We start from the raw sequence: 12,699 nt of genomic DNA on the forward strand, positions 1-12,699 counted from the left end.
GCTGACTGCGGACTATGACAGGAGTTGCCAGTGGGAGAAAACTCCCAGTCTCACAAGAGAATCTGTTGGAAAGTGAACTGCGGACAGGTAGGTGAGCTGCATTGTTCCCTCTCTGGCCCCTCCCCCACAGGATGCACAACAAAGAGGGTTGCCCTGCCAGGGTGAATACCTAAGGCCCCACCCCTTTACAACTTATTAGGTGTGCTGAGACAAAGAAATATGGCCCAAACGAAAGAACAGAGCAAAACTTCAGAAAGAGAACTAAGTGATGAGGAGATAGCCAACCTATTTGATGAAGAATTTAAAGCCCTACTAATCAAAATGCTCACAGATCTGATAGAGCTTGGTTGAAAATTTTTTAAAAATGAATGAAAGATACCCTAAATAAAATAAAGCAAAATATTCAGGAAACCAACAGTGACAGGAAGGAAACCAGGACTCAAAGCAACAATTTGAAACAAAAGAAAAAAATAAACATCCAACCAGAACAGAATGAAGAAATAAGAATTCAAAAAAGTGAAAAGAGACCTACGAACCTCTGGGACAACCTGAAACATTCCAATATCCAAATTATAGGGCTGCAGGAAGAAGAACAGCAAGAAATTGAAAAACTTATCTGAACAATGAGGAACTTCCCCAATCTGGCAAAGTAAACAGACTTCCAGGAATTCCAGAGAGTCCCAAAGAAGTTGGACCCAAGAAGGAACACACCAAGGCACATCACCATTAAGCTACCCAGGATTAAAGATATGGAGAGAATCTTAAAAGCAGAAAGAGAAAAGAAGACAGTTACCTACAAAGGAGTTCCCATAAGGCTATCAGCTGATTTCTCAAAAGAAACTTTGCAGGTAAGAAGTGGCTGGAAAGAAGTATTTGAAGTCATGAAAGGCAAGGAACTACATCCAAGATTATCTAGCAAAGCTTTCATTTAGAATGGAAGGGCAGATGAAGTGCTTCTCAGATAAGATCAAGTTAAAGGAGTTCATCATCACCAAGCCATTAATTTATGAAATGTTCAAGGGACTTACCTAAGAAAATAAAAAATATAAACAATAAAATGACAACAAACTCATAACTATCAACAAATGAACCTAAAAGAAAAGAAAAACAATGAAAACAAAAAACTAAGCAAACAACTAGAACAGGAACAGAATCAGAGAAATGGACATCACATGGAGGGATTTCAGCATGGGGGGGGAAGGGAGGGGAAGGGACGGCAGGGCCCTAGCCTGAGTGGTCTGTCTTGCTGCTCGCTCCTTCGCTTGGTTTATCTGTGTGCGAATGTGGGACCGCGGTCAGCCAGCTGCCTTGCACCCTCACTGAGGAAGGTAGGAAGGGAGGGAGGGGAAGGAAGAGAGGAAAAGGTACAGGGAAGAAGAAGCATAATTAGTAGGCATAAAACAGATGGGGAGATCTAAAAATCAGTATGAGAAGCTGAACTCAAAGAACTTATATCTACACCCTATGGACATGAACTAGGGGACAGGGAATGCTGGATGGAGGGTTGGGGAGGCAGGGTGGAGGTGGGGGATAAAGGGCAAAATTGGGAAAGCTGTAATAGCATAATTAATAAAAAATACTTTAAAAAGTATAATGAATAAATGCAATCCAAGTATGTTATTTTTTAAATATATTTTATTGATTACGCCATTACAGTTCTCCTATTCTCCCCCTTCATTCGCCCCCACTCTGCACACCCCTCCCACACATTCCCCCCTTTAGTTTATGTCCATGTGTCACAAGTTCTTTAGATTCTATATTTCCCATACTATTCTTGCCCTGCCCCCTATTTTCTACCTGCCGACTGTTACTCATTCTCTGTACCCTCTCCTCCCTTCTCCTCCTCCCACTCCCCTGTTGCTAACCCTCCATGTGACCTCCATTTCTATGGCTCCACTCCTGATCCAGCTGTCCTCTTAGTTTGCTTTTGTTTTAGGTGTGGTTGTTAATAACTGTGAGTTTGCTGTCCTTTCATTGTTCATATTTTTTCTCTTGTTTTTCTCAGGTAAGTCCCTTTAACACTTCATATACTAAGGGCTTGGTGATGATGAACTCCTTGAATTTGACTTTATATGAAAAGCACTTTACCTGCCCTTCCATTCTAAATGAAAGCTTTCCTGGATAGAGCAATCTTGGTTGTAGGTCTTTGGATTTCATGACTTGTTTCATGACTTCTTTCCAGCCCCTTCTTGCCTGTAAAGTCTCTTCTGGGAAATCAGCTGACAGTCTGATGGGAACTCCTTTGTAGGTGACTGTCCCCTTATCTCTTGCTGCTTCTAGGAGTCTCTCCTTCATTTTAATCTCGGCTAATGTAATTATGATGTGCCTTGGTGTGTTCCTTCTTGGGTCCAACTTCTTTGGGACTCTCTGAGCTTCCTGGATTTCCTGAAATTCTATTTTCTTTGCCAGATTGAGGAAGTTCTCCTTTATTATTTGTTTAAATAAGTTTTCCACTTGTTGCTCTGCTCTTCCTTTTCCCCTTCTGGTACTCCTATAATTGGGGTGTTGGAACATTTAAAGATGTCCTGGAGGTTCCTAAGCCTCTCCTCATTTTTTTGAATTCTTGTTTCTTCATTCTTTTCGGTTTGGTCATTTTTTTTCTTCCTTCTGGTCCACTCCCTTGATTTGAGTCCCAGTTTCCTTTCCATCACTATTAGTTTCCTGTGCATTTCCCTTCATTTCAATTCATTTAGCCTTCATTTGTTCCTCTAATTTGTGACTGAAATCAACCAGTTCTGTGAGCATCCTGATCACCAGTGCTTTCAACTATGCATCTGAAAGGTTGGCTATCTCTTGGTCACTTAGAATTATTGGCTCTAGGGCTTTGAGCTATTCTTGAGTCATAATGTTCTGGTCTGTACACACCTGTTACATATGAGGGGCGGAGCCTTAGGTGTTCACTGGTCACGAGGGTAGGGCAACCCAGTTGCTGGGTTGTGATGCTATGTGTGGGGGCGGGGTCAGAGAGGGGCAGTGGCATTTGTTCTGTTCTCTCTTCAATTTTGGTCCCCTCTGCAGCTTCCCGCAAGCAAACCTGGCCCTCCTGGTGCCAGCTCCCGGGTGTGTGGGCCTGTGCACCCTCTAGGACCCTGTGGGTCGCTCCAACAAACTCTCTGTGAGCCTGGGAGCCTTCCCTGGCACCTCAACCCGAAAAGTCTTTCCAGTTGGTGCTTTCAGGCTCTAATTTCCGTTGCTGGGGCCCTAGCCTGAGTGGTCTGTCTCACTGCTCGCTCCTTCACTTGGTTTATCTGTGTGCGAATGTGTGACCGTGGTCAGCCAGCCGCCTTGTGCCCTCACTGGGTCCCCCTGTTGCCACCCCACGCCTGGGATCCACCAACTGCTGCCAGCGCTCTTGCGCACCTGGGTTGGTCTGGCCGATCTTTCCTGCCCGACCCCGCTCCGAGAGCCGCTGACTCCGCCACTCTTACCAGTCTGGCTGAATGGTTCGTTGTTGTCAGACTCCGTACAGTTCAATTTTCTGTGTTTTGGGTGCAATTTTGTTACTAAAACTTTGTTGTCTTTAAACTTGGTTGTGCAATGAGGCACAGTGTTTCCACTTACGCCTCCATCTTGGCCAAAAGTCCCCAAGTATGTTATTTTCTAAATATTAATAGAGTAACATTCACCAAAGCATACGCACTTGCTATCAGGTAACTCATGTATGCCTACTGCCTACCTTGGTGTATCTGTTTATAGTTGTTCACAATACAAAGGTTACTGAGACAGGTTACAGCTCTGCAGAAGACCTATGCTCACACACATCTAGCTACTTATACAAAACTATGGAAGCAAGTGCACTCCCACAGCACAGGTACACTGAGAATACTTCAGTGCAACTGGTTAGAGAACAGTTCTGTCATAGTATGTCAGGTATGAAATGTGAAGCTATACTTGTGTTGATACTCTTGGCTTACAGATACTTTCTAAGTTTATTTTAAGTTCTGGATACAATTTTTGTTTGACAATCATTTATATTTATACTAAGAAATATGAGCAGTTGTTACATAATCTTAATGTAATATTCTATACTTCTTTTGATCCCTGATATCAGTAATACTATCCTGAGACTAAAAGATGAGCTCCTGAATACTTATTATGATTTCTAAATATTTATTTCTGTAACTCAAGATTTTGAAAATAACATTATACAACTAAAACAAGATACAAGCAGGAGGCAACTGATCGATGTGTGAACATCGATGTTTCTCTCCATCCCTTCCCCTTCTCTAAACAAAATAAAATTAATGAAATGAAATAAAATAAAATGGTGACTATCACTCATAAGTCTCTAAATTAGAATTTTCTTTTGTTTAACAGCCTTTCTTTCTCCCTCCACTCATCTGAGGACATTTTTCATTGCTTTTAGAGACAGAGAGAGACAGAAACACCGATGTGAGAGGGAAACATCAAGTAGTTGTCTCCTATATGCGCCCCAGTTGGGGGTCAAACATGCACTGTAGTTACTGCAGAAGATCTGGCCCTGCCTGGGGATCGAAACTGCAACCTTTAGGTTTATGGAATGATGCTTCAACCAACTATGCCACCAGGCCAGGACACAGCCTCACTTTTTTACTGTTGACTTTATAGTACATAAATGTTGTAAAGTGGATGTTATATTATCATCATCTGTTTTATATGTTGGGGTTCTACATAGTATCTCTGAAAAAAGCATTGTGCTGCAAGAAGTTTAAAAATTCTTGGTCTATGGCAATCATCTCTCTGAATAACAAAATATTGAAAAGCTTCTTTTCATTTGCCCATACCTGAGACCTAATGCTCAAATCATCTCATCAGGTCTATTATTCAAAATGGCATTTCAAAATGTGTCTGTAGTGCTGAAGTCAGAAAAGTCTTAATTTGGGGATGTAACAGAAATCTGTTATGAAAAAGAGGCAACAACAGTAACTGAAGTAAGAAATTTGCTAGATACCTGCCCCCACATATTATAGGTAGTTATTTCACTTTTATCATTAAAAATATGGGTACATTTCAGTGATTGTAATATGCCTTTTGTACAAATACGAATGAGTCAACAATTTATTACTTTCACATGAAATTGTTAATGCTCATTAGAAGAACAAAGATAAAAAGGCCTACATTTAAGATTTCCCAAAGATATGCATATTATCTTATTACATTTAAAAAAAAATTTATACAACTTAGACTCCAGACAGGATGGAGGCATAGGTAGGGGCACTTCACCTACTCATTCAACTACAATAAGAATCACCACTAACCTCAAAATAAAAAACACCAAGAACTGCCAGAAAATCGAACTGTACAGAAATCTAACCACCAACGATTTAAAGAAGCCATACTCATCCAGACAGGTAGATAAGGAGCTGGGGTAGAGAGGACATGGTGTGGTGTGGAGTGGCGGTAGGGGAATGGGCAGTCCCACATTTATGTGTGGTGGATAAAAATCAGGAGGGATACCTCAGGACTGAGCCATCCCAGCCCCAGGCCGGACCATGCAGCCCAGGGTATAAAGCCTCACACTTTCTAGCTGTAAAAGCCAGTGGGGTTTTGGGGCAGCTATAGAAACTGTCAGTTACTCAAGAGAGCCTGTTTAAAGGGCCTGCACAGACCAAAATGTACACAAACCTACCCACTCTGGGAATCACTACTGCAGCAATAGCTAGAAGGGCACCAATTGAACAAGGAAGTGAGTGAAGTGATTGGAAACAGGGCGCATGTCGCACAAGCCTCAAGAAGCCAGGCGGCAGCAGCATTGTCCCCTCCCCCACCTCTCCCCCTGACACAGAGCCACCACGAAAATACCAAATACCTAAGGCTCCAGCCCATACAACTTAACAGGTGTGATAAGACAAGGAGTCAAAGCAGCTCTATCTAATACATAGAAACAAACATAGGAAGGCTGCCAAATTGAGGCAACAAAGAAATATGGCCCCAATGAAAAAACAGAACAAAACCCCAGAAAAAGAACTAAACAAAGTAGAGATAGCCAACCTATCAGACATAGAGTTCAAAATGCTGGTAATCAGGATGCTCAGATAACTCATTGAGTATGGCAAAAATATAAAGGAAGAAATGAAGGCTAGGTGAAATTAAAAAAAAAATTCCACAGGGAACCAACAGTGAAAAGAAAGGAGCCAAAATTCCAATCAACAATTTGGACATAAGGAAGAAATAAACATTCAACCAGAACAGAATAAAGAAAGAAGAATTTTTAAAAAATAAGGAGAGTATAAGAAGACTCTGGGACATCTCCAAATGTGCTAACATTTGAATCATAGGGGTGAGAGAAGGAGAAGAGGAAGAGCAAGAAATTAAAAACCTATGTGAAAAAATGAAAGAAAACTTCCCTAATTTGGTGAAAGAAATAGACATAGAAGTTCAAGAAGCACTGAGACCCAAACAAGTTGGACCCAAAGAGGACCACACCAAGACATAACATAATTAAAATACCAAAGTTTAAAGATAAAGAGAGAATCTTAAAAGCAGTAAGAGAAAAGCAGAGAATTATCTACAAAGGAGTTCCCAATAAAACTGTCAGCTGATTTCTCAAAACAAATCTTGCTGGCAAGAAGTATTCAAAGTGATGAAAAGCAAGGACCTGCAACCTAGATTACTCTATCCAGCAAAGCTTTCATTTAGAATTGAAGGGCAGATAAAGTGCTTCCCAGAAAAGGTAAAACTAAAGGAGTTTACCACTACCAAGCCTTTACTACATGAAATACTAAAGGGATTTATTTAAGAAAAGGATGATCAAAACTATAAACACTAAAATAACAAGAAACTCAACTATCAACTGAATGTAAAAAGCAACAAAAACAAAAACAAACTAAGCAAATAACAAGAACAGGAACAGAATCATAGATACAGAGATCATCTGGAGGGTTATCAGCTGGGAGAATGGGGCAAATGGTACAAGGATTAAGAAGCATTAATGGTAGGTAGAAAATAAGGAGGTGTTAATAGTATAGGAAATGGAGGAGCCAAAGAACTTTTATGCATGACCCATCGACATGAACTAAGGGGTGGGAGGATTGTTGGAGGGAAGGTAGGTACCAGGCCAATGAAGGCAAAGGGGGGAAAATTTGGATAACTGTAATAGCATAATCAATAAAATATACTTTAAAATTTTTTATTAACTGATTTTAGAGATAAAGACAGAGGAAGAAACATCAATTTTTGTTGTTCCACTTATTTATGCATTCACTGGTTGATTCTTGTATGTGCCCTCATCGGGGATTAAACACACAACCTTGGTATATCAGGATGATGCTCTAAGCAATTTAGCTACCTGGCCAGAAAGCACATGCATCTTTATAAGGGAACCAATTAGCTTATACTACTTTATCTAGTGTCTCAATTCCTTCATCTATCAAGCAGAGTTTCAAGACAGCATTTAGACTTTATGTCTCCAAATACTATTTAATGAGACATGCCCAATGAGTTCTCTCTGCTGGTCCATTATAGGACTCTTTCCCCTTAAATGTTTTGGCTACACTTTAATTCAGAGTCAAAGTCATTATTACCAAACCTATGCAAACTGCTGGTGGGACCAGAAGCAGATTCAGACTGCTATTCGACTAAACTCCTCTCTCTGTAATGCTCAGAAGAAAACTGTGAAAGGTACACCCAATTATTCCAGCTGAGTTAAGCTTTTGTTCCTCGTTCTTAAAGGGAGGACAAGATCCTAGAGGAGACTCTGAGAAATCATGGAAGGGCAAATAAAACCACAAAATTTCTGTGTTAGTAGGAACCTTAAAGATCATCTGACGTTATCCCTGTTGTTTTCAGATGAGAAAACTGAGGCCCAGAGAGGCTGAATAAATGCCCGATACTACAGAGCTTATGAATTAGAGTTGTAACTAGTAGCTAAAGGACACTCCAGACTCCTAGTCACATACTCCTTCCACTCAGCCACTCTTCCTCAACAATACATTCTTTAACTGTCACACGTCTTTATCTGAGAGCTCCCTAGGTGAACAGAGATAAGTTGCCAGAACAATCTGGGACCAGCTCAGATAAGGTGAAATGAAAGAAAAAAAGATAAAAAGGGTAACATTTAAATTGGGTCTGATTATAACAAGATGTATTCTAGAAAATGAAGAAAGCTATTTTATTTCATTGCTTATTTTTTAAGAAAGCTATGTTTAAGAGATATCTTTATCTCTTTATATTAGTATATATCAGTATATTATAATTTGACTTTCAAAGTTTATTACAGTGTGTTTACCTTTAAGTATTTGAATCATGGAATCTACTTTAATTTGAAACAGAAAAAATTCACTATGATAAATCGGGGTAGATCCAGACTAAAGACCACTATCTTAAGACTTGGGGAATGTGCTCAGCCTTTCTTGGACCTAAAGTGTAATGTATGACTAAAAGGACAAAAAAAGCCAGTTAAATTCTTAAAGACTGGACCACAGAACAAATAAATAGCATAAAATAATCTGTGGTAGTTTTAGTATAAATGTAACAGAATAAAAGAACAAAACTTAGTGAATACTCAAAATACTAATTCAAAAAGCTATATGCACCATGTTCAGTGGAACATTATATTAGATATGGAAGCAGCTCAAATGCCCATCAATAGATGAGTGGATAAAGATGTGATACATATATACAATGAAATGTTAGTCATAAAAAGGAATGAAATCTTGCCATTTGTGACATAAGTGGACCTAGAGGGTATTGCACTAAGTGAAATAAGTCAGAGAAAAACAAGTGTCATATGATTTCACTTAGCACGTGGAATCCAAAGCACAAACAAAACAGAAACAGACTCCTAGATACAGACAATAAACTGAGGGTTGCCAAAGTTCAGGGGCATGGGTGAAAAAGGTGAAGGGCTTAAGTACAAAGTGGTTATTACAGAACCGTCATGGGGATGTAAAGTATAGTATGGGGGATATATCAATAGTATTGTAATAACTATGTGCCAACTGGGTACCAGAATTATCGGGAGCGGGATTTGTTTGTAAAGTATATGTCTAACCACTACGTTATACACCTGAAACTAATATTAAGTATTAAATGTAAACTGTAATTAAAGAAAATTACCTGGGTGAAGTTTGATTGGACAAGAAAAGTCAGAATCAAAGGGCTCATCCTCTCCAGATGCCAGTTTCAGGGCTAGCTCCAACTCAACACACTCAAACACATACAGAGAAGGAATAAGGTCGGTCCTGGAATCCCATGACTTTTCTGACTGTAAAAAAAGCATAATTTTAGTCTTCTATGTTCACCTGAAAATGTACACAATGAAATTCAAATACTGCCTTCAAATTCTTAACTCCACCCCCTATTATGACAGTACTTTGTTATTCTTCAAAGAGAAAAGAGTCTCTCTTAGGAAGAACAAATTCAGAGAAGAGCTAATGCAGTGATTCAAAGGTTCTTTTTATCTGTCATTAAAGAATGCCAATTTAGAGTTCAGAAAGACAGATATATGTAGGTTGGTGGATTAAGTAAGTTGGGCACCTTCTATTCTTCCCATTTAAATTTCTAAGTGGGCTTCAATTGATTTTAAGTGTTTAATTTTCAGAATACACAGAACTGTCAGCTATAAACGAAATTCCTAATATATATTAAGCATTTATATTGGCACGAAAGTATATTAAGTATTGGAGATACAAATATACACACACTAGCCTGACTTACTGTTTGGTCATCTTCTTCTTCTCCTTCCAGCACAACACAGTGATACAACATTCCTGATTCAGTGGCAATCACTAAGATGTTGGGGACACAGGGTAAGCAGAGGATTGCACAAGCGTCATAACCATAGTTGTCTTCAGCTGCAGGATGCATGGGCAATGGACCCAACAACTTTCCAATATCCCCAGGGCTGAAGAAAGAGTGAAACAAATGTGGGTGAAAACAGCACTGGTGCTGTAAGCCCTCTTTTCTCTTCAAAATACACTTACATGACAGCATATTAAACAACACCTGGTTTTAATTACTACCCTATGTTCTGGTGATTCCCCAATTTTCTTCTGAAGTATAGCTTATCGTCAAGGCTCCAGTCCCACATATTTAATTGGATTAGACAAGTATGTTTATGGAGAGCTAGATGACACCCCTACAGAACTGATGGGTTACCTGGTGAAGCAGACATTTAACCAGAATTACTATACCATGTAATAAGTGTTACAATGCAAGGCTTTACAGGGTACAAAGGATACAGAAAGATATAAAGAGTGAGATGTATAAGAAAGGTATCAAAAGCAAGTACGATCAGTGGAGAAAGAGTATATTCTGGGAAAAGGTGGTAAACATCCCAAGCTAGTGAACAGCATACATAAAGTCCTGGAGGCATGAAAGACAAAAAATTAACAAGAAGGAAACTTAGCTTAGTATGATGGGAGGTAAAGTACAAAGTTTAAGGCCACAGAGAAGTAGTGAGGCAGATACTCAGGACTGGCTTACAAAGCAGAGGATCCTGTGTGCCGTGTGAGAGGGTTCAGAGTCTGTGTGCTGGGGACAGTGTGCCACTAGAGGTTTAAATCAAGAGTGATTTATAAGATTCATCCGGTAGTGAGCAGTAGTGAAAAGAATGATAGAGAGGGGACCAAAATGGGATTCAGGGCAACTATTTAAGAATGATCTTGGCAGATGATGATGAGGATATGAAGCAGGGACAAGCGAATGGAGGATATATACATTCAAGAAATGATCACAGTACAATTAATAGAATTTTGGGACCAGACTAGACATAAGAGAATATAGATGACTCTAAGGTTTGGAGCTAAGGTTACAAGGTAGATCACAGTGTGGACGAATGAGAACCAGGTGGTAGGTAGGGGGAGAAAGGGATGGGGAGAGTGATAACGTTACACGACATCTCCTGAGAAAGATCATGTGGGGAGGGCAGAGAACACTTCTCAAGGAGAATGTTACTGGTAGTACAGCCTCACCATTCTGCAATCTATGAAGCTCTTTTGTGTTTCTCATCTTTATAATTTTGCATACTCTATTCTCTTGCCTGGAACTACAGAATCATAGGTATGAAGATCATTTGGAGGGTTATCAGCTGGGAGGGCAAAGGGGGAGAATGAGGGAAAAGGTGCAGGGATTAAGAAGCATAATTGGGGACTTCCGCCAAGATGGAGGTTTAGCTGGATGTGCCTGCCTCCTCACACAACCAAGTTTAGGGACAACTAAATATTAGCATCACAAAACACAACCAGAACACGGAAAACTGAACTTTTCGGAAGTCCGCTAACAACAAATTCTTCAGCCTGACCGGTAAGGGGCGAAACCAGTGTCCGGTGAGGACTTATAAAGGAGGGCTCGGTCGGACGGCGCGGAATCCGGCGCGCGAATCCAGTCACGCGGGTTCCAAACCCAGGATTGGACCTGGTGAGCCGCCGAGCAGCCCACCGGGGGAGCGACACAGTGGGGAGGCGGTGGCAACGAGTTGACTGTGGTTGCCTGGTTGCGCGCGAGTGAGGGAGTGAGCGGTTGGACCGGCGGCGATAGACGGCAGCCGCAGCGGCGATAGCGGGCCGCCGCCATCTCCCCGCTCTGACCACGCCCCCACATACAGCGTCACAACCCAGCGACCTGGGACTCCAAGGCGCCGCCTGTCCCACTTAAAGGGCCAGAACAGACCAAAAATGTCGCAGGCAGAACTCAAAGCCCCAGAGATAAATCTAAATGACGAAGAAATAGCAAAACTCTCAGACGCACAGTTTAAAACACTGGTCATCACCTTTCTCACAGATTTGGTGGATTACAGCCACAAATTAGAGAAACATATGGAGGCTAAATTAAGGGGAAATGAATGGAATTCCACAGGAATCCCATAGAGATGAAAAGGAAACTGGGACTCAAATCAATGCAATGGTCCAGAAGAAAGCAAATAATGGACAAGCAGAAAAGAGTCAAGGAGCAAGAATTCAAAGAAATGAGGAGAGTCTTAGGAACCTCCAGGACATCTTTAAACGCTCCAATATCCGAATTATAGGGGTACCAGAAGGGGGAAAGACACAACCACCAGTGGAAAAACTATTTGAACAAATAATAAAAGAAAATTTCCCCAATCTGGCAAAGGAAATAGACTTCCAAGAAATCCAAGAAGCCCAGAGAGTACCAAAAAAGTTGGACTCAAGAAGAAACACACCAAGGCATATTATAATTACATTAGCCAAAATTAAAATGAAGGAAAGAATCCTGGAAGCAGCAAGAGCTAAGGGGACAATCACCTACAAAGGAGTCCCCATCAGGCTGTCAGCAGATTTCTCAAAAGAGACCTTACAGGCAAGAAGGGGCTGGAAAGAAATATTCCAAGTCATGAAATCTAAAAACCTACAACCAAGATTGCTCTACCCAGCAAAACTTTCATTTAGAACGGAAGGACAGATAAGGTGCTTCTCAGATAAGACCAAATTCAAGGAGTTCATCATCACCAAGCCCTTATTATATGAAATGTTAAAGGGACTTATCTAAGAAAAAAGAAGATAAAGAAACATGAACAGTGAAAGGACAACAAACCCACAGTTATTAACAACCACACCTAAAACGAAAGCAAACTAAAAGGACAGCTAGAGCAGGAGTGGAAACATAGAAATGAAGATCTCAAGGAGGGTTAGCAACAGGGGAATGGGAGGAGGAGATGGGGGGAGAAGGTACAGAAAACAGGTAGCATAGACAGTAGATAGAAAATAGATGGGGGGGCGAGAATAGTTTGGGAAATATAGAACCTAAAGGACTTGAGACACA

The 12,699-nt window shown here is 40.6% G+C and overlaps 1 protein-coding gene across 2 annotated transcripts in view; it reads right to left on the reverse strand.

Annotated features, from left to right (window-relative positions):
- Positions 1 to 12,699, reverse strand: part of NUP88 (nucleoporin 88) — a 41,782-nt gene that overhangs the window by 10,370 nt on the left and 18,713 nt on the right. For both annotated transcript variants that reach the window (XM_037144256.2, XM_053672590.1), the window contains 2 exons: positions 9,637 to 9,823; positions 9,037 to 9,184 (listed from right to left, as the gene is read on the reverse strand). In XM_037144256.2, coding sequence (XP_037000151.2) covers positions 9,037 to 9,184; positions 9,637 to 9,823 — 335 coding nt within the window. The remainder of the gene's footprint in view (positions 1 to 9,036; positions 9,185 to 9,636; positions 9,824 to 12,699) is intronic.

Source organism: Artibeus jamaicensis, unplaced genomic scaffold (assembly GCF_021234435.1).
Source record: "Artibeus jamaicensis isolate MK-2021 breed Jamaican fruit bat unplaced genomic scaffold, CSHL_Jam_final contig_777, whole genome shotgun sequence".
NCBI classification, from domain to species: Eukaryota; Metazoa; Chordata; class Mammalia; order Chiroptera; family Phyllostomidae; genus Artibeus; species Artibeus jamaicensis.